Source organism: Pseudophryne corroboree, chromosome 8 (genome assembly GCF_028390025.1).
Source record: "Pseudophryne corroboree isolate aPseCor3 chromosome 8, aPseCor3.hap2, whole genome shotgun sequence".
Taxonomy (NCBI): Eukaryota; Metazoa; Chordata; class Amphibia; order Anura; family Myobatrachidae; genus Pseudophryne; species Pseudophryne corroboree.
In genome coordinates this window covers 57387858-57413489 of record NC_086451.1, presented here as the reverse complement: position 1 = coordinate 57413489, position 25632 = coordinate 57387858, and the positions used below count along the sequence as shown (strand labels likewise).

General features: G+C 47.6%; 1 protein-coding gene across 4 annotated transcripts in view; it reads right to left on the bottom strand.

The window, feature by feature from the left end:
* Positions 1 to 25632, bottom strand: part of TMEM268 (transmembrane protein 268) — a 99128-nt gene that overhangs the window by 40773 nt on the left and 32723 nt on the right. For 3 of the 4 annotated variants that reach the window (XM_063936432.1, XM_063936434.1, XM_063936433.1), the window contains one exon: positions 17173 to 17279. The exons of the other annotated variant lie outside the window; for it this stretch is intronic. In XM_063936432.1, the coding sequence (XP_063792502.1) occupies positions 17173 to 17279 (107 nt within the window). The remainder of the gene's footprint in view (positions 1 to 17172; positions 17280 to 25632) is intronic. 4 annotated transcript variants of the gene reach the window in all.

Sequence of the window (25632 nt, the reverse complement as noted above, 5' to 3'; positions counted from 1 at the left end):
TCACAAAGATGCACGCAGCCTCTGATTTCCAGCGCACCTCACAGCAGGTAAGAAATAAATTTAAGGCCCTTAAAAGGAATTTCAGTAAGGTCCACGACCACAACCGAAAAAGAAGTGGTGCTGCCCATTTGGCGTGGCAATATCACGAGCAGTGTGCCACCATATTTGGCCACACAGCCCTTACGACACCTGTTAGCTTATCCTCCAGCCACATGTGCTGTGTCGGCCATGTTTGCTGCACTACTGCGCACTCCCCAGCCCCTCCTTGTGATACCTTTCAAACCTCATCAATGTGAGACAGAAAAGTCCATTTAAAATGACATCACACTGTTTTCAATGGGTGAACCGGGTTCAGTGTGAAAGGCACCAATCCGGGAATAACCTGGTAATAACACGGCTCCAAAATGCGATGTGAAAGGGGTATAGCGTGTTCAGAACGGGGTTGGAAGCGTGTTCAAAAGCCGGTTCATTACCGGGTTAGTGATGTGAAAGCGGTATCAGTGTCTCCTCACTCTTAAGCTAACAATGAGGCTAAACAGACCTGTATTGGAGAAAACACGGAACCAGTTTATTGAATGACAGTGGATGCAGTTATGTAGTAGGAGCTTATGCTGGATGCTGACCCTTTATACCCCTTTCACACCGCACAAATAACCCGGTATCGACCCGGCATATTGCTGGGTCGACACGGGTCAGTGTGCGGTGTGAAAGCGCCATGTCGGATTTCCCGGGTCGCCTGACCCGGTAATTCAGCCCGGGTTATAAGCAGTGTTATTCCCGGGTTGAATACCGGGTCAGTGGCTCTATAAATGGGCTCCCAGGTCGAGACGATCCGGGACCTGTTTACAAAATAGGGAGAGGCGGCGCTGGCTCCGCCCCCTGCCGCTATGGCAACCGACCCGGCAAAATGCCAGGTCTGGAAGCCAGCAGAAAGAGGTAGGAGAGTCTCCAATGCCAGATCCCACCCGGGAAGGAGCCGTTTCTAATTCCCGAGTGGGATCCGGCATTGGAGATGTGAAAGGGGTATTACACTTCAGCCTTATTACCAGGTTGTTGCCGGGTCGACCAGGGTCGAGGTGCAGTGTGAAAGCGCCAAAGTGAATAACCCGGGTCGAGCAACCCTGCATTTCAACCTGGGTTAAAAGAAGGGTTAAACACGGGTCGGACCCGGGTCGCTGTGCAGCGTAAAAGCCTCTGACTTGGGGTATTCAACCCGGGTCTCAGAAAAAGGTGCTGATTGGCTGTGTATGTGTCGGCTCAGAGCAGTCCCCAGCCCCTCCTTTCATTTCCTTTGAAACGTCATCAATGTGAGCCAGAAAAGTCCATTATAAATCACATCACAGTGTTTAACATGGGTGACTCGGGTTCAGTGTGAAGGGCACCAACCCGGGAATAACCCAGGTTGAAACTGCAATGTGAAAGGGTCTCAGGCTGCTCGGACCCGGGTCGGACCCAGGTTCAAAAGCTGGGTCCGACCTGGGTTTACGATGTGAAAGCAGTATTACAGTTTCTCCACACAAGTATAGAACCTGCAATGCTGCTTTATATGCACCAGGTGGAGTCAGACCACTGAGGACCTACAGTGTGAGGAGATGATGCATTACCCTACACGTCTAGGCTCTCATTTAGAGTTTGATGCATTTGCACTCTGAACATACATGAACAGATTATCACAGAAAAAGCGTACTTATAGATGTGTCCCCATACACTATGCCATGTCAGATGTGTCCCCATACAATATGCCATGTCAGATGTGTCCCCATACATTATGCCATGTCAGATGTGTCCCCATACAATATGCCATGTCAGATGTGTCCTCCTCATACATTATGCCATGTCAGATGTGTTCCCATACAATATGCCATGTCAGATGTGTCCCCATACAATATTCCATGTCAGATGTGTCCCCATACAATATGCCATGTCAGATGTGTCCTCCTCATACATTATGCCATGTCAGATGTGTTCCCATACAATATGCCATGTCAGATGTGTCCCCATACAATATGCCATGTCAGATGTGTCCCCATACATTATGCCATGTCAGATGTGTCCCCATACAATATGCCATGTCAGATGTGTCCCCATACATTATGCCATGTCAGATGTGTCCCCATACATTATGCCATGTCAGATGTGTCCCCATACAATATGCCATGTCAGATGTGTCCCCATACAATATTCCATGTCAGATGTGTCCCCATACAATATGCCATGTCAGATGTGTCCCCATACATTATGCCATGTCAGATGTGTCCCCATACATTATGCCATGTCAGATGTGTCCCCATACATTATGCCATGTCAGATGTGTCCCCATACATTATGCCATGTCAGATGTGTCCCCATACATTATGCCATGTCAGATGTGTCCCCATACATTATGCCATGTCAGATGTGTCCCCATACAATATGCCATGTCAGATGTGTCCCCATACAATATGCCATGTCAGATGTGTCCCCATACATTATGCCATGTCAGATGTGTCCCCATACATTATGCCATGTCAGATGTGTCCCCATACATTATGCCATGTCAGATGTGTCCCCATACATTATGCCATGTCAGATGTGTCCCCATACATTATGCCATGTCAGATGTGTCCCCATACATTATGCCATGTCAGATGTGTCCCCATACATTATGCCATGTCAGATGTGTCCCCATACAATATGCCATGTCAGATGTGTCCCCATACATTATGCCATGTCAGATGTGTCCCCATACATTATGCCATGTCAGATGTGTCCCCATACATTATGCCATGTCAGATGTGTCCCCATACAATATGCCATGTCAGATGTGTCCCCATACATTATGCCATGTCAGATGTGTCCCCATACATTATGCCATGTCAGATGTGTCCCCATACATTATGCCATGTCAGATGTGTCCCCATACATTATGCCATGTCAGATGTGTCCCCATACATTATGCCATGTCAGATGTGTCCCCATACATTATGCCATGTCAGATGTGTCCCCATACATTATGCCATGTCAGATGTGTCCCCATACATTATGCCATGTCAGATGTGTCCCCATACAATATTCCATGTCAGATGTGTCCCCATACATAATGTCATGTCAGATGTGTCCCCATACATTATGCCATGTCAGATGTGTTCCCATTCAATATGCCATGTCGGATGTGTCCCCATACAATATTCCATGTCAGATGTGTCCCCATACAATATTCCATGCAGATGTGTCCCCATACATAATGTCATGTCAGATGTATCCCCATTCAATATGCCATGTCAGATGTGTTCCCATACATTATGCCATGTCAGATGTGTCTCCATTCAATATACCATGTCAGATGTGTCCCCATTCAATATGCCATGTCATATGTGTCCCCATACAATATTCCATGTCAGATGTGTCCTCCTCATACAATATGCCATGTCAGATGTGTCCCCATTCAATATGCCATGTCAGATGTGTCTCCATTCAATATACCATGTCAGATGTGTCCCCATTCAATATGCCATGTCATATGTGTCCCCATACAATATTCCATGTCAGATGTGTCCTCCTCATACAATATGCCATGTCAGATGTGTTCCCATAAATTATGCCATGTCAGATGTGTCCCCATACAATATGCCATGTCAGATGTTCCCCATACAATATGCCTTGTCAAATGTGTCCCCATACAATATGACATGTCAGATGTGTCCCCATACAATATGACATGTCAGATGTGTCCCTATACAATATGCCTTGTCAGATGTGTCCTCCTCATACAATATGCCATGTCAGATGTGTTCCCATACATTATGCCATGTCAGATGTGTCCCCATACAATATGCCATGTCAGATGTGTCCCCATACAATATGAAATGTCAGATGTGTTCCCACAAAATATGCCATGTCAGATGTGTCCCCATACAATATGCCATGTCAGATGTGTCCCCATACAATATGCCTTGTCAGATGTGTCCCCATACAATATGCCATGTCAGATGTGTCCCCATACAATATGACATGTCGGATGTGTCCCCATACAATATGACATGTCGGATGTGTCCCCATACAATATGCCATGTCGGATGTGTCCCCATACAATATTCCATGTCAGATGTGTCCCCATACAATATTCCATGCAGATGTGTCCCCATACATAATGTCATGTCAGATGTATCCCCATTCAATATGCCATGTCAGATGTGTCTCCATTCAATATACCATGTCAGATGTGTCCCCATTCAATATGCCATGTCATATGTGTCCCCATACAATATTCCATGTCAGATGTGTCCTCCTCATACAATATGCCATGTCAGATGTGTCCCCATTCAATATGCCATGTCAGATGTGTCTCCATTCAATATACCATGTCAGATGTGTCCCCATTCAATATGCCATGTCATATGTGTCCCCATACAATATTCCATGTCAGATGTGTCCTCCTCATACAATATGCCATGTCAGATGTGTTCCCATAAATTATGCCATGTCAGATGTGTCCCCATACAATATGCCATGTCAGATGTTCCCCATACAATATGCCTTGTCAAATGTGTCCCCATACAATATGACATGTCAGATGTGTCCCCATACAATATGACATGTCAGATGTGTCCCTATACAATATGCCTTGTCAGATGTGTCCTCCTCATACAATATGCCATGTCAGATGTGTTCCCATACATTATGCCATGTCAGATGTGTCCCCATACAATATGCCTTGTCAGATGTGTCCCCATACAATATGCCATGTCAGATGTGTCCCCATACAATATGAAATGTCAGATGTGTTCCCACAAAATATGCCATGTCAGATGTGTCCCCATACAATATGCCATGTCAGATGTGTCCCCATACAATATGCCTTGTCAGATGTGTCCCCATACAATATGCCATGTCAGATGTGTCCCCATACAATATGACATGTCGGATGTGTCCCCATACAATATGACATGTCGGATGTGTCCCCATACAATATGCCATGTCGGATGTGTCCCCATACAATCTGCCATGTCAGATGTGTCCTCATACAATATGCCATGTCATATGTGTCCCCATACAATATTCCATGTCATATGTGTCCCCATACAATATTCCATGTCAGATGTGTCCTCCTCATATAATATGCCATGTCAGATGTGTCCCCATACAATATGCCATGTCAGATGTGTCCCCATACAATATGCCATGTCAGATGTGTCCTCATACAATATGCCATGTCATATGTGTCCCCATACAATATGCCATGTCAGATGTGTTCCCATACATTATGCAATGTCAGATGTGTCCCCATACAATATGCCTTGTCAGATGTGTCCCCATACAATATGCCATGTCAGATGTGTCCCCATACAATATTCCATGTCAGATGTGTCCCCATACAATATGCCTGGTCAGATATGTCCTCCTCATACAATATGCCATGTCAGATGTATTCCCATACATTATGCCATGTCAGATGTGTCCCCATACAATATGCCTTGTCAGATGTGTCCCCATACAATATGCCATGTCAGATGTGTCCCCATACAATATGCCATGTCAGATGTGTCCTCATACAATATGCCATGTCATATGTGTCCCCATACAATATGCCATGTCAGATGTGTCCCCATACATTATGCCATGTCAGATGTGTCCCCATACAATATGCCATGTCAGATGTGTCCCCATACATTATGCCATGTCAGATGTGTCCCCATACAATATGCCATGTCAGATGTGTCCCCATTCAATATGCCATGTCATATGTGTCCCCATACAATATTCCATGTCAGATGTGTCCTCCTCATACAATATGCCATGTCAGATGTGTCCCCATTCAATATGCCATGTCAGATGTGTCTCCATTCAATATACCATGTCATATGTGTCCCCATACAATATTCCATGTCAGATGTGTCCTCCTCATACAATATGCCATGTCAGATGTGTTCCCATACATTATGCCATGTCAGATGTGTTCCCATACATTATGCCATGTCAGATGTGTCCCCATACAATATGCCATGTCAGATGTTCCCCATACAATATGCCTGGTCAGATGTGTCCCCATACAATATTCCATGTCAGATGTGTCCTCCTCATATAATATGCCATGTCAGATGTGTCCCCATACAATATGCCATGTCAGATGTGTCCCCATACAATATGCCATGTCAGATGTGTCCTCATACAATATGCCATGTCATATGTGTCCCCATACAATATTCCATGTCAGATGTGTCCTCCTCATACATTATGCCATGTCAGATGTGTTCCCATACATTATGCCATGTCAGATGTGTCCCCATACAATATGCCATGTCAGATGTTCCCCATACAATATGCCATGTCAGATGTGTCCCAATACAATATGACATGTCAGATGTGTCCCAATACAATATGCCATGTCAGATGTTCCCAATACAATATGCCTTGTCAGATGTGTCCCCATACAATATGCCATGTCAGATGTGTCCCCATACAATATGACATGTTAGATGTGTCCCAATACAATATGCCTTGTCAGATATGTCCTCCTCATACAATATGCCATGTCAGATGTGTTCCCATACATTATGCCATGTCAGATGTGTCCCCATACAATATGCCTTGTCAGATGTGTCCCCATACAATATTCCATGTCAGATGTGTCCCCATACAATATGCCATGTCAGATGTGTCCCCATACAATATGCCATGTCAGATGTGTCCCCATACAATATGCCATGTCAGATGTGTCCTCATACAATATGCCATGTCATATGTGTCCTCATACAATATGCCATGTCAGATGTGTCCCCATACATTATGCCATGTCAGATGTGTCCCCATACAATATGCCATGTCAGATGTGTCCCCATTCAATATGCCATGTCATATGTGTCCCCATACAATATTCCATGTCAGATGTGTCCTCCTCATACAATATGCCATGTCAGATGTGTCCCCATTCAATATGCCATGTCAGATGTGTCTCCATTCAATATACCATGTCATATGTGTCCCCATACAATATTCCATGTCAGATGTGTCCTCCTCATACAATATGCCATGTCAGATGTGTTCCCATACATTATGCCATGTCAGATGTGTTCCCATACATTATGCCATGTCAGATGTGTCCCCATACAATATGCCATGTCAGATGTGTCCCCATACAATATGCCATGTCAGATGTTCCCCATACAATATGCCTTGTCAGATGTGTCCCCATACAATATGACATGTCAGATGTGTCCCCATACAATTTGACATGTCAGATGTGTCCCCATACAATATGCCTTGTCAGATGTGTCCTCCTCATACAATATGCCATGTCAGATGTGTTCCCATACATTATGCCATGTCAGATGTGTCCCCATACAATATGCCTTGTCAGATGTGTCCCCATACAATATGCCATGTCAGATGTGTCCCCATACAATATGACATGTCAGATGTGTCCCCATACAATATGCCATGTCAGATGTGTCCCCATACAATATGCCATGTCAGATGTGTCCTCATACAATATGCCATGTCATATGTGTCCCCATACAATATTCCATGTCAGATGTGTCCTCCTCATACAATATGCCATGTCAGATGTGTCCCAATACAATATGCCATGTCAGATGTGTCCCCATACAATATGCCATGTCAGATGTTCCCCATACAATATGCCATGTCAGATGTTCCCCATACAATATGCCATGTCAGATGTGTCCCCATACAATATGACATGTCAGATGTGTCCCCATACAATATGCCATGTCAGATGTTCCCCATACAATATGCCTTGTCAGATGTGTCCCCATACAATATGCCATGTCAGATGTGTCCCCATACAATATGCCATGTCAGATGTGTCCCAATACAATATGCCTTGTCAGATATGTCCTCCTCATACAATATGCCATGTCAGATGTGTTCCCATACATTATGCCATGTCAGCTGTGTCCCCATACAATATGCCTTGTCAGATGTGTCCCCATACAATATGCCATGTCAGATGTGTCCCCATACAATATTCCATGGTCAGATGTGTCCCCATACAATATGCCTTGTCAGATGTGTCCCCATACAATATGCCATGTCAGATGTGTCCCCATACAATATGACATGTCGGATGTGTCCCCATACAATATGCCATGTCAGATGTGTCCCCATACAATATGCCATGTCATATGTGTCCTCATACAATATGCCATGTCATATGTGTCCTCATACAATATGCCATGTCAGATGTGTCCCCATACATTATGCCATGTCAGATGTGTCCTATACAATATGCCATGTCAGATGTGTCCCCATACAATATGCCATGTCAGATGTGTCCCCATACAATATGCCATGTTAGATGTGTCCCCATACAATATGCTATGTCGAATGTGTCCCCATACAATATGTCATGTTGGATGTGTCCCCATACAGTATGCCATGTCAGATGTGTCCCCATACAATATGCCATGTCAGATGTGTCCCCATACAATATGCCATGTCAGATGTGTCCCCATTCAATATGCCATGTCAGATGTGTCCTCATACAACTAGCCTCAATATGCCATGTGACATGAGATGCCTAGCATGAGTGGGCCGCCAGGTTCTGTCCAACTCTGACAGCGCCGGGTGTCTTTTTTCACATTTTTTTTACCTGAAAGTGTCTTATGGAGCCCACACACGGTGCAATTATCGCATGCTATTTGAACTTTATAGTTCAAATAGCATCGAGTCTAGTTCTGTGTGGTGTCACTTGCGATGCGCGCTCCCGTGAAGACCATATCACAAGGCAAAAAAATATGTGCAGGCAGGTATTTTTGTACTAGATCGCATACATTACATTGTAGTGTAGTCAAAATCGGATGTAGTTCAAATAGCATGTAGTTCAAATAGCATACCCCACTTAGTCCAAATCGCATAGCACACATTGTATAAGCTCAAATCGCACCTAGCACAAATAGCACCATGTACAGGCTCCATAAATCACGCTGAGGGCACCAGGAGACTGTGCTGATTAATCTGTAGACATGTGCAGTTCGGTTTTGCAGAAATCCGTATCCACCCAAATTTTGTGGATCCAAACTGCACCAAATCCCAGTCCGGATCTCCCAAGGAGAATTGATCAGAACTGGGTCACGGTTCAGATCTTCCTGAGGTTCGGAATTCGGATATTAAATCTGAATTTTGGGTTATGGATTGCAAAAATTACATGATTTTATAGATTTTTATCAAGGATTATCTATTTTTAACAAAACCGAATCCAAACCAACATGCTTCAGTATGATTTTACCAAAATACAAAGAGGTCTATTCATGAAGCAGTGAAAAGTGTGGAGAAGTGAGCCAGTGGAGAAGTTGCCCATCCATGGCAACCAATCAGCTTTGAAGTAACATTTAGAATTTGCATACTATACAATTATACGGAGCTGCTGATTGGTTGCCATGGGCAACTTCTCCGCAGGTTCACTTCTCCACTCTTTTCACTGCTTCGTGAATAGACCCCAAAGAATTAGAACTAAAACCAAAACATGGGCGACTGCAAACATCTCCATTCATTTGGACACCTGTATATCTGTGTGTGACGGAGTATACACAGCAGAGGCAGAACTCTGGGAGGCAACGGAGTCATGTGTTGCCGGGCTCCTGCTCTGAAGGGGGCACCTCTCCTCCCATTCTGTGACATCAGTGAATTAAGTTAATTGATAGCTGCCGCTATCTTTTCAGTGGGTGACTTCCTCACTGGTCCCTGCACCTTACAAATCACACCCTCTTTTTTATACTCAATATACACATAATTATCACACCCAGGATTAGAAACCACAACCTATTACACTGGAAGCAGACACCTTACTGATGAAGCTGTTTGCTCCTGTATAGGAAATATGAGAATTTTAACTATATGAAGATATTTCTCTGACAATTACATGTAACTTCATATAGTTAGAATTCTCATGCTTCCTGTACAGGAGTAAATAGCTCCATCAATAAAGTGGGGCACCAATATTTATCTTGCCTCCGGGCAACTGGGACGAACTTACGCCACTGATACACAGCACAACAGAAGGGAACTTGATGTAGAAAATAACTGCTGCATCGTAGCACTGTGTATACAGATTCAGAGACTTAGTTGTACATTTTCCGGTAAAAAGACACCCGGCACTAGCAGAGTCTCACGGTACCTGGCATGCTGAAAGGATGTTTGCTGCAACTGCAGCAGCATTGTATGAGGACACATCTGTACATGTGTAGGTTGTGTATGGAACTGTGTATAGTCAAGCCACAAAAACTGACATACACATGGGGCTGTATTTAAAATAAGATTTTACTCACCGGTAAATCTATTTCTCGTAGTCCGTAGTGGATGCTGGGGACTCCGTAAGGACCATGGGGAATAGCGGCTCCGCAGGAGACTGGGCACAACTAAAGAAGGCTTTAGGACTACCTGGTGTGCACTGGCTCCTCCCACTATAACCCTCCTCCAGACTTCAGTTAGGATACTGTGCCCGGAAGAGCTGACACAATAAGGAAGGATTTTGAATCCGGGTAAGACTCATACCAGCCACACCAATCACACCGTATAACTCGTGATACTATACCCAGTTAACAGTATGAACATAACAGAGCCTCTCAACAGATGGCTCAACAATAACCCTTTTAGTTAACGATAACTATATACAAGTATTGCAGACAGTCCGCACTTGGGATGGGCGCCCAGCATCCACTACGGACTACGAGAAATAGATTTACCGGTGAGTAAAATCTTATTTTCTCTGACGTCCTAGTGGATGCTGGGGACTCCGTAAGGACCATGGGGATTATACCAAAGCTCCCAAACGGGCGGGAGAGTGCGGATGACTCTGCAGCACCGAATGAGAGAACTCAAGGTCCTCCTCAGCCAGGGTATCAAATTTGTAGAATTTTGCAAACGTGTTTGCCCCTGACCAAGTAGCAGCTCGGCAAAGTTGTAAAGCCGAGACCCCTCGGGCAGCCGCCCAAGAAGAGCCCACTTTCCTCGTGGAATGGGCTTTTACAGATTTAGGGTGCGGCAGTCCAGCCGCAGAATGTGCAAGTTGAATCGTGCTACAGATCCAGCGAGCAATCGTCTGCTTAGAAGCAGGGGCACCCAGCTTGTTGGGTGCATACAGGATAAATAGCGAGTCAGTTTTCCTGACTCCAGCCGTCCTGGAAACATATACTTTTCAGGGCCCTGACTACGTCCAGTAACTTGGAATCCTCCAAGTCCCAAGTAGCCGCAGGCACCACAATAGGTTGGTTCACATGAAAAACTGATACCACCTTAGGAAGGAATTGGGAACGAGTCCTCAATTCCGCCTTTCCCATATAAAATACAGATAAGGGCTTTTGTATGACAAAACCGCCAATTCTGATACACGCCTGGCCGACGCCAAGGCCCACAGAATGACCACTTTCCACGTGAGGTATTATAGCTCCACGGATTTAAGTGGCTCAACCCAATGCGACTTCAGGAAATCCAACACCACGTTGAGATCCCACGGTGCCACTGGAGGCACAAACGGGGGCTGATTATGCAGCACTCCCTTAACAAAAGTCTGAACTTCAGGCAGTGAAGCCAGTTCCATTTTGGAAGAAAATCGATAGAGCCGAAATCTGGACCTTAATGGAACCCAATTGTAGGCCCATAGTCACCTCTGACTGTAGGAAGTGCAGAAATCGACCTAGCTGAAATTTCTCCTTTGGGGCCTTCCTGGCCTCACAGTACGCAACATATTTCCGCCATATGCGGTGATAATGGTTAGCGTTCACTTCTTTCCTAGCTTTAAATAGCGTAGGGATAACTTCCTCCGGAATTCCCTTTTCCTTCAGGATCCGGCATTCAACCGCCATGCCGTCCAACGCAGCCGCGGTACGTCTTGGAACAGACAGGCCCCCTGCTGCAGCAGGTCCTGTCTGAGCGGCAGAGGCCATGGGTCCTCTGAGATCATTTCTTGGAGTTCTGGTTACCAAGCTCTTCTTGGCCAACCCGGAACAATGAGTATAGTTCTTACTCCTCTCCTTCTTATTATTCTCATTACCCTGGGTAAGAGAGGCAGAGAAGGGAACACATACACCGACTGGTACACCCACGGTGTTACCAGAGCGTCCACAGCTATCGCCTGGGGGTCCTTGACCTGGCGCAATATCTTTGTAACTTTTAGTTGAGGCGGGACGCCATCATGTCCACCTGTGGCCTTTCCCAACGGTGTACAATCATTTGGAAGACTTCTGGATGAAGTCCCCACTCTCCCGGGTGGAGGTCGTGTCTTCTGAGAAAGTCTGCTTCTCAGTTGTCCACTCCGGGAATGAACACTGCTGACAGTGCTAACACATGATTTTCCGCCCATCGGAGAATCCTTGAGGCTTCTGCCATCGCCATCCTGCTTCTTGTGCCGCCCTGTCGTTTACATGAGCGACCGCCGTGATGTTGTCTGACTGGATCAGTACCGGCCGGTGTTGAAGCAGGGGTCTAGCCTGACTTAGGGCATTGTAAATGGCCCTTAGTTCCAGAATATTTATGTGTAGGGAAGTCTCCTGACTTTTCCATAGCCTTGGAAGTTTCTTCCCTGTGTGACTGCCCCCCAGCCTCGAAGGCTGGCATCCGTGGTCACCAGGACCCAGTCCTGTATGCCGAATCTGCGACCCCCTAGAAGATGAGCACTCTGTAGCCACCACAACAGCGACACCCTGGCCCTTGGAGACAGGGTTATCCGCCGATGCATCTGAAGATGCGACCCGGACCACATGTCCAACAGATCCCACTGGAAAATCCTTGCATGGGACCTGGCGAATGGAATTTCTTCGTAAGAAGCTACCATCCTTCCCAGGGCTCGCGTGCATTGGTGCACCGACACCTGTATACGTATTAGGAGGTCTCTGTCTAGAGACGACAACTCCTTGGACTTCTCCTCCGGGAGAAACCCTTTTTATCCTGTTCTGTGTCCAGAACCATACTCAGGAACAGTAGACGCGTCGTAGGAACCAGCTGCGACTTTGGAATATGCAGAATCCAGCCGTGCTGTTGTAGCACTTCCCGAGATAGTGCTACTCCGCCGAACAACTGCTCCCTGGACCTCGCCTTTATAAGGAGATCGTCCAAGTACGGGATAATTATTTCGGCCATTACCTTGGTAAATACCTTGGTGCCGGGGACAGACCAACGGCAACGTCTGGAATTGGTAATGACAATCCTGTACCACAATTTTGAGGTACTCCTGGTGAAGAGGGTAAATAGGGACATGCAGGTAAGCATCCTTGATGTCCAGTGATACCATGAAATTCTCCAGGCTTGCAATAATCGCCCTGAGCGATTCCATTTCGAACTTGAACCTTCGTATATAAGTGTTCAAGGCTTTCAATTTTAGAATGGGTCTCACCGAACCGTCTGGTTTCGGTACCACAAATTTTGGAATAGTAACCCCGGCCTTGTTGAAGGAGGGGTACCTTGATTTCACCTGCTGGAAGTACAGCTTGTGAATTGCCGCCAGTACTACCTTTCTCCGAGGGCAGCAGGCAAGGCTGATGTGAGGTAACGGCGAGGGGGAGTCGCCTCGAACTCCAGCCTGTATCCTTGTGATACTATTTGCAGAACCTAGGGATCCACCTGTGGGCAAACCCACTGGTCCCTGAAGTTCCCGAGACGCGCCCCTACCGCACCTGTCTCCACCTGTGGAGCCCCAACGTCATGCAGTGGACTCAGAGGAAGCGGGGGAAGATTTTTGATCCTGGGAACTGGCTGCTGGTGCAGCTTTTTCCTTCTTCCCTTGTCTCTGTGCAGAAAGGAAGCGCCTTTGACCCGCTTGCTTTTCTGAAGCCGAAAGGACTGTACCTGAAAATACGGTGCTTTCTTAGGCTGTAAGGAAACCCGAGGTAAAAAAATTTTCTTCCCAGCTGTTGCTGTGGATACGAGGTCCCAGAGACCATCCCCAAACAATTCCTCACCCTTATAAGGCAGAATCTCCATGTGCCTTTTATAGGCAGCATCACCTGTCCACTGCCAGGTTTCTAATACCCTCCTGGCAGAATGGACATTGCATTAATTCTGGATGCCAGCCGGCAAATATACCTCTGTGCATCCTTTATATCTAAGACGACGTCTTTAATATGCTCTATGTTAGCAAACTATTATCCCTGTCTTAGAGTATTAATATTATCTAACAGGGTATCAGACCACGCTGCAGCAGCACTATTTATGCTGAGGCAATTGCAGGTCTCAGTATATAACCTGAGTGTGTATATACAGACTTCAGGATAGCCTCCTGCTTTTTATCAGCAGGCTCCTTCAAGGTGGCCGTATCCTAAGACGGCAGTGCCACCTTTTTTGACAAACGTGTGAGCGCCTTATCCACCCTAAGGGATATCTCCCAACGTGACCTATCCTCTAGCGGGAAAGGGTACACCATCAGTAACTTTTTAGAAATTACCAGTTTCTTATTGGGGGAACCCACGCTACTTTACACACTTCATTCATTCATCTGATGGGGGAACAAAACACTGGCTGATTTTTCTCCCCAAAAATAAAACCCCTTTTATCTGGTACTTGGGTTCATGTCAGAAATGCGTAACACATTTTTAATTGCCGAGATCATGTAACGGATGTTCCTAGTGGATTGTGTATATGTCTCAACCTCGTCGACACTGGAGTCAGACTCCGTGTTGACATCTGTGTCTGACATCTGAGGTAACGGGCGCTTTTTTGAGCCCCTGATGGCCTTTGAGACGCCTGGGCAGGCGCGGGCTGAGAAGCCGGCTGTCTCACAGCTGTTTTACGTCATCCAGCCTTGTAAGGAGTTGACATTGTCGGTTAATACCTTCCACCTACCCATCCACTCTGGTGTCGGCCCCACAGGGGACGACATCCCATTTATCGGACTCTGCTCCACCTCCACGTAACCTTCCTCATCCCACATGTCGACACAGCCGTACCGACACACAGCACACACACAGGGAATGCTCTGACTGAGGACAGGACCCCACAAAGTCCTTTGGGGAGACAGAGAGAGAGTATGCCAGCACACACCAGAGCGCTATATAATGCAGGGATTAACACTATAACTGAGTGATTTTTCCCCCAATAGCTGCTTGTATAAACAATATTGCGCCTAAATTTAGTGCCCCTCCTCTCTTTTTAACCCTTTGAGCCTGAAAACTACAGGGGAGAGCCTGGGGAGCTGTCTTCCAGCTGCACTGTGAAGAGAAAATGGCGCCAGTGTGCTGAGGGAGATAGCTCCGCCCCTTTTTCGCGGACTTTTCTCCCGTTTTTTTATGGATTCTGGCAGGGGTATTTATCACATATATAGCCTCTGGGGCTATATATTGTGATATATTTGCCAGCCAAGGTGTTTTTATTGCTGCTCAGGGCGCCCCCCCCAGCGCCCTGCACCCTCAGTGACCGGAGTGTGAAGTGTGTATGAGGAGCAATGGCGCACAGCTGCAGTGCTGTGCGCTACCTTGGTGAAGACTGATGTCTTCTGCTGCCGATTTTCCGGACTCTTCTTGCTTCTGGCTCTGTAAGGGGGCCGGCGGCGCGGCTCTGGGACCGAACATCAATGGCCGGTTCCATGCGGTCGATCCCTCTGGAGCTAATGGTGTCCAGTAGCCTAAGAAGCCCAAGCTACCACCAGTTAGGTAGGTTCGCTTCTTCTCCCCTTAGTCCCTCGCTGCAGTGAGTCTGTTGCCAGCAGATCTCACTGTAAAATAAAAAACCTAAAATATACTTTCTCTCTAGGAGCTCAGGAGAGCCCCTAGTGTGCATCCAGCTCAGCCGGGCACAGGATTCTAACTGAGGTCTGGAGGAGGGTCATAGTGGGAGGAGCCAGTGCACACCAGGTAGTCCTAAAGCTTTCTTTAGTTGTGCCCAGTCTCCTGCGGAGCCGCTATTCCCCATGGTCCTTACGGAGTCCCCAGCATCCACTAGGACGTCAGAGAAAAGGGGGTGTGGTCATACACTCCCGATGCATGATCACGCCACAGGTTGGGGTGTCATGAGTCACAGGGGTGTGGCTCTTTGCATGCCTCGTCTCTTTCTGTATGTCAGCTGAGCAGAGCATCGGGAGATAGAGACGCTCGGCCTGGCTTTTGGGCCTGACTGGGCCATCGGCCCTTTTTGCATTTGCCAGAAGTGCCCGATGACTAGTCTGGCCCTCTTAGGTGTTACTGTAGTTGCTGCCCATAACTCCTATACCGAGCCTCAGATGTTCTGTTTTTGTACATCTAAATGGCGTCTTCAATTGCTAACTCATTTCAGTGACATTACAGCAAATGACATGTTATACATGTGACTCGTATTATGAAATACTGTGAATCACATGTCATAACTCATATGCAATAGGGAATCCGGTCTGAAAATCGACACTGTCTATATCGACAATGTTTAGGTCGACCACTATAGATCGACAGTCACTAGGTCGACAGGGTTGGAAGGTCGACAGGGTAAAAGGTCGACATGAGTTTTTCACATTTTTTTTCTTTTTTTGAACTTTTTCATACTTAATGATCCACGTGGACTACGATTGGAACGGTAATCTGTGCCGAACGAAGCGGTAGCGGAGCGAGGCACCTTGCTCAAAGTCGCTCGCCATGCAAGGGGACACGGTGCACTAATTGGGGTTCCCGGTCACTCTACGAAGAAAACGACACCAAAAAAACCTCATGTCGACCTTTTGACCTGTCGACCTAGCACATGTCGACCTAGAAACAATGTCGACCTTCCAACCCTGTCGACCTATAGTGGTCGACCTAAACATTGTCGTCCTAGACAGTGTCGATCTAATGATCCACACCCATGCAATAGTGGTACAGTATGTTACTGTTCAATAGGACCTGTAAGAACTTATGTACTGTACAGTGTCGGACTGGGGCATGAAGGGCCCACCGGGGGAATGCAGTGATAGGGGCCCATACTTAAGGGTGTGGCCAGCTTACAAAGGGGGTGTGGCCAGCCTCCACAGAGGCTTGAAATACACAATAGTCTAGTGCGGTGTAATGCATCATATCTACCATGTATAATACAAGTGAACAGTCTGGAACCTGATCCCTAGAGGAAGGAGTGGGCACTCAGGCAGTGGGGCCTACCGGTGGTTTCCCTGGTACCCCTGTGGGCCAGTCTGCCCCTAGTACTGTATCTCATATAAATGAATGAGAATCCTATAGAGCTTACTTGTCCCTTAACCAATATTACTGAAAATCATTTGTCACTGTAGTCTAGTGAGGTCTGAGGTACCTGGATGCCACATTCCTGGAGGCTCTGGAGGCTCTGGAGGCACTGTTCTGCGTGCTTATCTCTTGATGTGTATGGCAGGACTACCAATAATCGTCCATTGTAAAGACCTGCACAGAGGGAAAGAACAACCATTTAGATATCTGTGGTTGTACCATGTGCCTCAGATGTGACAGCATGGTTGGGGTAGTGGTTAACATTGCTGTCTCACAGACATATCGATTATTGTACAAGGCACTTTCTGTGTGAAGTTCGCTCCTGTGTGTTTGTGTGGGTCTCTTCTGTGTACCCCCGTTTCCTCCATTACTCCAAACACATACTTACTGGGCTTCTGACAATAAATATACCCTAATATGTGTGTGTGTACATGTGATAAGGAATATATATAGTAAACTGATGTGAGCGACTAATTATTATCTGTAAGGAGCTGTATAATATGTATAAACTACATAAATATCTATTAATAAATAAAATTAGCTTCTCATAATCTATAATTACATCTAGTACAGGGATTTTAAAGGGTATCCGGACTCCAGGTCGACAACAAAAAGGTCGACACACCTTAGGTCGACGCCAATTGGTCGACACACCTTAGGTCGACATTGACAAAAGGTCGACATGGACAAAAGGTCGACAGGAACAAGGTCGACATGGAAAAAGGTCGACATGAGTTTTTTATGTTTTTTTTTCTTTTTTCGAACCTTTTCATACTTAATGATCCACGTGGACTACGATTGGAACGGTAATCTGTGCCGAGCGAAGCGGAGCGAAGGCACCATGCCCGAAGCATGGCGAGCGAAGCGAGCCATGCGAGGGGACGCGGTGCACTAATTGGGGTTCCCGGTCACTCTACGAAGAAAACGACACCAAAAAAAATAAGAATTTACTTACCGATAATTCTATTTCTCGTAGTCCGTAGTGGATGCTGGGGACTCCGTCAGGACCATGGGGAATAGCGGCTCCGCAGGAGACAGGGCACAAAAATAAAGCTTTAGGATTAGGTGGTGTGTACTGGCTCCTCCCCCTATGACCCTCCTCCAAGCCTCAGTTAGGATACTGTGCCCGGACGAGCGTACACAATAAGGAAGGATATTGAATCCCGGGTAAGACTCATACCAGCCACACCAATCACACCGTATAACTTGTGATCTGAACCCAGTTAACAGTATGACAAACGTAGGAGCCTCTGAACAGACGGCTCACAACAATAACAACCCGAATTTGTTTGTAACAATAACTATGTACAAGTATTGCAGACAATCCGCACTTGGGATGGGCGCCCAGCATCCACTACGGACTACGAGAAATAGAATTATCGGTAAGTAAATTCTTATTTTCTCTAACGTCCTAGTGGATGCTGGGGACTCCGTCAGGACCATGGGGATTATACCAAAGCTCCCAAACGGGCGGGAGAGTGCGGATGACTCTGCAGCACCGAATGAGAGAACTCAAGGTCCTCCTCAGCCAGGGTATCAAATCTGTAGAATTTTGCAAACGTGTTTGCCCCTGACCAAGTAGCAGCTCGGCAGAGTTGTAATGCCGAGACCCCCCGGGCAGCCGCCCAGGATGAGCCCACTTTCCTTGTGGAATGGGCCTTGACAGATTTAGGTTGTGGCAAGCTTGCCACAGAATGTGCAAGTTGAATTGTGCTACAAATCCAACGAGCAATCGTCTGCTTAGAAGCAGGAGCACCCATCTTGTTGGGTGCATACAATATAAACAGTGAGTCAGACTTTCTGACTCCCGCCGTTCTTGAAATATATATTTTCAATGCCCGGACCACGTCCAACAACTTGGAATCCTCCAAATCGTTAGTAGCCGCAGGCACCACAATAGGCTGGTTCAGGTGAAACGCTGACACCACCTTAGGCAGAAAATGAGGACGCGTCCGCAGTTCTGCCCTGTCCGTATGGAAAATCAGATATGGGCTCTTATATGATAAAGCCGCCAATTCTGATACTCTCCTGGCTGAAGCCAGGGCCAGTAGCATGGTTACTTTCCATGTAAGATACTTCAACTCCACCGATTTGAGCGGCTCAAACCAATGGGATTTGAGAAAATTCAAGACTACATTAAGATCCCACGGTGCCACTGGGGGCACAACCGGGGGCTGTATATGTAGTACTCCTTTTACAAAAGTCTGGACTTCAGGAACTGAAGCCAATTCTTTCTGGAAGAAAATCGACAGGGCCGAAATTTGAACCTTAATGGACCCCAATTTGAGGCCCATAGACAATCCTGTTTGCAGGAAATGTAGGAATCGACCCAGTTGAAATTCCTCCGTGGGGGCCTTCCTGGCCTCACACCACGCAACATATTTTCTCCAAATGCGGTGATAATGTTGTGCAGTCACCTCCTTCCTGGCTTTCACCAGTGTAGGAATGACCTCTACGGAATGCCTTTTTCCCTTAGAATTCGGCGTTCAACCGCCATGCCGTCAAACGCAGCCGCGGTAAGTCTTGGAATAGACACGGTCCCTGCTGAAGCAGGTCCCGTCTTAGAGGTAGAGGCCACGGATCCTCCGTGAGCATCTCTTGAAGTTCCGGGTACCAAGTTCTTCTTGGCCAATCCGGAGCCACTAGTATCGTTCTTACTCCCTTTTGCCGTATAATTCTCAGTACTTTTGGTATGAGAGGCAGAGGAGGGAACACATACACTGACTGAAACACCCACGGTGTTACCAGAGCGTCCACAGCTATTGCCTGAGGGTCTCTTGACCTGGCGCAATACCTGTCCAGTTTTTTGTTGAGGCGGGACGCCATCATATCCACCATTGGTTTTTCCCAACGGTTCACAATCATGTGGAAGACTTCTGGATGAAGTCCCCACTCTCCCGGGTGTAGATCGTGTCTGCTGAGGAAGTCTGCTTCCCAGTTGTCCACTCCCGGAATGAATACTGCTGACAGTGCTATCACATGATCTTCCGCCCAGCGAAGAATCCTTGCAGCTTCTGCCATTGCTGTCCTGCTTCTTGTGCCGCCCTGTCTGTTTACGTGGGCGACTGCCGTGATGTTGTCCGACTGGATCAACACCGGCTGACCCTGAAGCAGGGGTTTTGCCAGACTTAGAGCATTGTAAATCGCTCTTAGCTCCAGTATATTTATGTGAAGAGACATCTCCAGGCTTGACCATACTCCCTGGAAGTTTCTTCCCTGTGTGACCGCTCCCCAGCCTCTCAGACTGGCATCCGTGGTCACCAGCACCCAGTCCTGTATGCCGAATCTGCGGCCCTCTAACAGATGAGCACTCTGCAACCACCACAGAAGAGACACCCTTGTCCGTGGCGATAAGGTTATCCGCTGATGCATCTCCAGATGCGATCCGGACCATTTGTCCAGCAGATCCCACTGAAAAGTTCGTGCGTGGAATCTGCCGAATGGAATCGCTTCGTAAGAAGCCACCATCTTTCCCAGGACTCTTATGCATTGATGCACAGACACTGTCCCTGGTTTTAGGAGGTTCCTGACAAGTTCGGATAACTCCCTGGCTTTCTCCTCCGGAAGAAACACCTTTTTCTGAACCGTGTCCAGACTCATTCCCAGGAACAGCAGACGTGTCGTCGGGGTCAACTGAGATTTTGGAAAATTCAGAATCCACCCGTGTTGTTGCAGCACTAGTTGGGTTAGTGCTACTCCGTCCTCCAGCTGTTCTCTGGACCTTGCCCTTATCAGGAGATCGTCCAAGTAAGGGATAATTAATACGCCTCTTCTTCGCAGAAGAATCATCATTTCGGCCATTACCTTGGTAAAGACCCGAGGTGCCGTGGACAATCCAAACGGCAGCGTCTGAAACTGATAATGACAATTTTGCACCACGAACCTGAGGTACCCTTGATGTGAAGGGCAAATTGGGACATGCAGGTAAGCATCCTTTATGTCCAGGGACACCATAAAGTCCCCTTCTTCCAGATTCGCTATCACTGCTCTGAGTGACTCCATCTTGAACTTGAATTTTTGTGTGTACAGGTTCAAAGATTTCAGATTTAGAATAGGTCTTACCGAGCCGTCCGGCTTCGGTACCACAAATAGCGTGGAGTAATACCCCTTTCCCTGTTGTAGGAGGGGTACCTTGACTATCACCTGCTGAGAAAACAGCTTGTGAATGGCTTCCAATACCGTCGCCCTGTCTGAGGGAGACGTTGGCAAAGCAGACTTTAGGAACCGGCGAGGGGGAGACTTCTCGAATTCCAACCTGTAACCCTGAGATACTACCTGCAGAATCCAGGGGTCCACCTGTGAGCAAGCCCACTGTGCGCTGAAATTCTTGAGTCGACCCCCCACCGCTCCTGAGTCCGCTTGTAAGGCCCCAGCGTCATGCTGAGGGCTTTGCAGAACCCTGGGAGGGCTTCTGTTCCTGGGCAGGGGCTGCTTGCTGCCCTCTCTTACCCCTTCCTCTGCCCCGAGGCAGATATGACTGTCCTTTTGTCCGCTTGTTCTTATAGGACCGAAAGGACTGCGGCAGAAAAGACGGTGTCTTTTTCTGTTGGGAGGGGGTCTGAGGTAAAAACGTGGATTTTCCGGCAGTTGCCGTGGCCACCAGATCCGATAGACCGACGCCAAATAATTCCTCCCCTTTATACGGCAATACTTCCATATGTCGTTTGGAATCCGCATCACCTGACCACTGTCGCGTCCATAAACTCCTTCTGGCAGATATGGACATCGCATTTACTCTCGATGCCAGAGTGCAAATATCTCTCTGCGCATCTCGCATATAAAGGAAAGCATCCTTTAATTGCTCTATAGTCAATAAAATACTGTCCCTATCCAGGGTATCAATATTTTCAGTCAGGGAATCCAACCAGACGACCCCAGCACTGCACATCCAGGCTGAGGCGATGGCTGGTCGCAGTATAACACCAGTATGTGTGTATATACTTTTTAGGGTAGTTTCCAGTCTCCTATCCGCTGGATCCCTGAGGGCGGCCGTATCAGGAGACGGTAACGCCACTTGTTTTGATAAGCGTGTGAGCGCCTTATCCACCCTAGGGGGTGTTTCCCAGCGCGCCCTAACCTCTGGCGGGAAAGGGTATAATGCTTATAACTTTTTTGGAATTAGCATTTTTCTATCTGGGTTAACCCACGCTTCATCACATACATCATTTAATTCCTCTGATTCAGGAAAAACTACAGGTAGTTTTTTCACCCCCCACATAATACCCCTTTTTGTGGTACTTGCAGTATCAGAGATATGCAAAGCCTCCTTCATTGCCGTGATCATATAACGTGTGGCCCTACTTGAAAATACGTTTGTTTCATCACCGTCGACACTAGATTCAGTGTCTGTGTCTGGGTCTGTGTCGACCGACTGAGGTAAAGGGCGCTTTACAGCCCCTGACGGTGTCTGAGACGCCTGGGCAGGTACTAACTGGTTTGCCGGCCGTCTCATGTCGTCAACTGATTTTTGTAATGTGCTGACATTATCACGTAATTCCATAAACAAAGCCATCCATTCCGGTGTCGACTCCCTGGGGGGTGACATCACCATTATCGGCAATTGCTCTGCCTCCACACCAACATCGTCCTCATACATGTCGACACACACGTACCGACACACAGCAGACACACAGGGAATGCTCTTATCGAAGACAGGACCCCACTAGCCCTTTGGGGAGACAGAGGGAGAGTTTGCCAGCACACACCCAAGCGCTATAATATATATGGGAACAACCTTATATAAGTGTTGTTCTTTATAGCAGCTTAAATATATCCAATATATCGCCAAAAAATGCCCCCCCTCTCTGTTTTACCCTGTTTCTGTAGTGCAGTGCAGGGGAGAGTCCTGGGAGCCTTCCTCACAGCGGAGATGAGCAGGAAAATGGCGCTGTGTGCTGAGGAGAATAAGCCCCGCCCCCTATTTCGGCGGGCTTTCCTCCCGTAGTTTTAGATAACTGGCATGGGTTAAATACATACATATAGCCTCAATGGCTATATGTGATGTATTCTTTTGCCATAAGGTATTAAAATATTGCTGCCCAGGGCGCCCCCAGCAGCGCCCTGCACCCTCCGTGACCGCTTGGTGTGAAGTGTGTGACAACAATGGCGCACAGCTGCAGTGCTGTGCGCTACCTTCATGAAGACTGAAGAGCCTTCTGCCGCCTGTTTCCGGACCTTCAATCTTCAGCATCTGTAAGGGGGGTCGGCGGCGCGGCTCCGGGACGAACCCCAGGGTGAGACCTGTGTTCCGACTCCCTCTGGAGCTAATGGTGTCCAGTAGCCTAAGAATCCAATCCATCCTGCACGCAGGTGAGTTGAAATTCTCTCCCCTAAGTCCCTCGATGCAGTGAGCCTGTTGCCAGCAGGACTCACTGAAAATAAAAAACCTAAAAAACTTTTTCTAAGCAGCTCTTTAGGAGAGCCACCTAGATTGCACCCTGCTCGGACGGGCACAAAAACCTAACTGAGGCTTGGAGGAGGGTCATAGGGGGAGGAGCCAGTACACACCACCTAATCCTAAAGCTTTATTTTTGTGCCCTGTCTCCTGCGGAGCCGCTATTCCCCATGGTCCTGACGGAGTCCCCAGCATCCACTTAGGACGTTAGAGAAAAAACTCTAAAATAAAAATAAAAATAAAAATAAAAAACTCATGTCGACCTTTTTCCATGTCGACCTTGTTCCTGTCGACCTTTTGTCCATGTCGACCTAAGGTGTGTCGACCAATTGGCGGCGACCTAAGGTGTGTCGACCTTTTTGTTGTCGACCCTGAGTCCCAGGCCCATTTTAAAGACCACTCGAAGTGCACTGTCATACTAACAATAATGATGGGGAGGGGGCATCACTGAGAAGATGTTTTCTCAAACTCACATGTAAAACATATAACTCAATGACCGCCAGGTCTACAGCTCCTGTGTCCTCCAAGAAGGAGACTGTAGGACACGCCTGGCCAACCTGTGGCTCTCCAGCTGTTGTGAAACTACAAATCCCAGCATGCCCTGCCACAGTTTTGCTATTAGGGAATGCAAAAGTTGTGGCAGGGCATGCTGGGATGTGTAGTTTTACAACATCTGGAGAGCCACAGGTTGGCCAGGCCTGCTGTTGGATGTCATATTAGAAACGAAGGCCAATCGCATTTAATAAAAATATCCCAAATAAGTACAGCCCCTTATAAGTTGTATCTATTGTACTATTAAATGTAATGCTCAGTACTACTTATTTTATAATGCTGCTAATTTCCATCCAGGGTGAGAGGGAAGCCCTGAATCCCTCCATCACTTCACAACTCTCACTGACTTCCTGCTAGATACAGCCACCTCACTTCACCCACAGCCAGTGCTGTCGCCAACACACACACATCATGGAGACGGGGGTAGGGTGAGAGACAAAGGAGACATAAAGAAAAAAAAGAAAGAGGGAACATGAGTCAGGAGAGACATGGGGTGGCTTGAGGCTGGAAAGACACAGGAGGAAATGAGGGTAGAGAGACACAGGTGGCATAAGGCTGGAGAGACACGGGGTGGCATGAGGCTTGAGAGACACAGGAGAACATGAGTCTGGAGAGAAACGGGTGAAATGAGACTAGAGAGAGATAGGAGGGCATGAGGCTGGAGAGACACAAGGTGGCATGAGGTTAGAGAGACACAGGGGTGGCATGAGGCTGGAGAGACAGGGGTGGCATGAGGCTGGAGAGACACAGGGGTGAAATGAGACTAGAGAGAGATAGGGGGGCATGAGGCTGGAGAGACACGGGGTGGCATGAGGTTAGAGAGATACGGGGTGGCATGAGGCTGGAGAGACACAGGGGTGGCATGAGGCTGGAGAGACACGGGGTGGCATGAGGCTGGAGAGACACGGGGTGGCATGAGGCTGGAGAGACACGGGGTGGCATGAGGCTGGAGAGACACGGGTGGCATAAGGCTGGAGAGACACGGGGTGGCATAAGGCTGGAGAGACACGGGGTGGCATAAGGCTGGAGAGACACGGGGTGGCATAAGGCTGGAGAGACACAGGAGAACATGAGTCTGGAGAGACACAGGGGTGAAATGAGACTAGAGAGAGATAGGAGGGCATGAGGCAGGAGAGATACGGGGTGGCATGAGGCTAGAGAGACACAGGGGTGGCATGAGGCTGGAGAGACATAGGGGTGGCATGAGGCTGGAGAGACACAGGGGTGAAATTAGACTAGAGAGATAGGAGGGCATGAGGCTGGAGAGACATGGGGTGGCATGAGGTTAGAGAGATACGGGGTGGCATGAGGCTGGAGAGACACGGGGTGGCATGAGGCTGGAGAGACACGGGGTGGCATGAGACTGGAGAGACACGGGGTGGCATGAGACTGGAGAGACACGGGGTGGCATGAGGCTGGAGAGACACAGGAGAACATGAGTCTGGAGAGACACAGGGGTGAAATGAGACTAGAGAGAGATAGGAGGGCATGAGGCTGGAGAGACACGGGGTGGCATGAGGCTAGAGAGACACAGGGGTGGCATGAGGCTGGAGAGACACAGGGGTGGCATGAGGCTGGAGA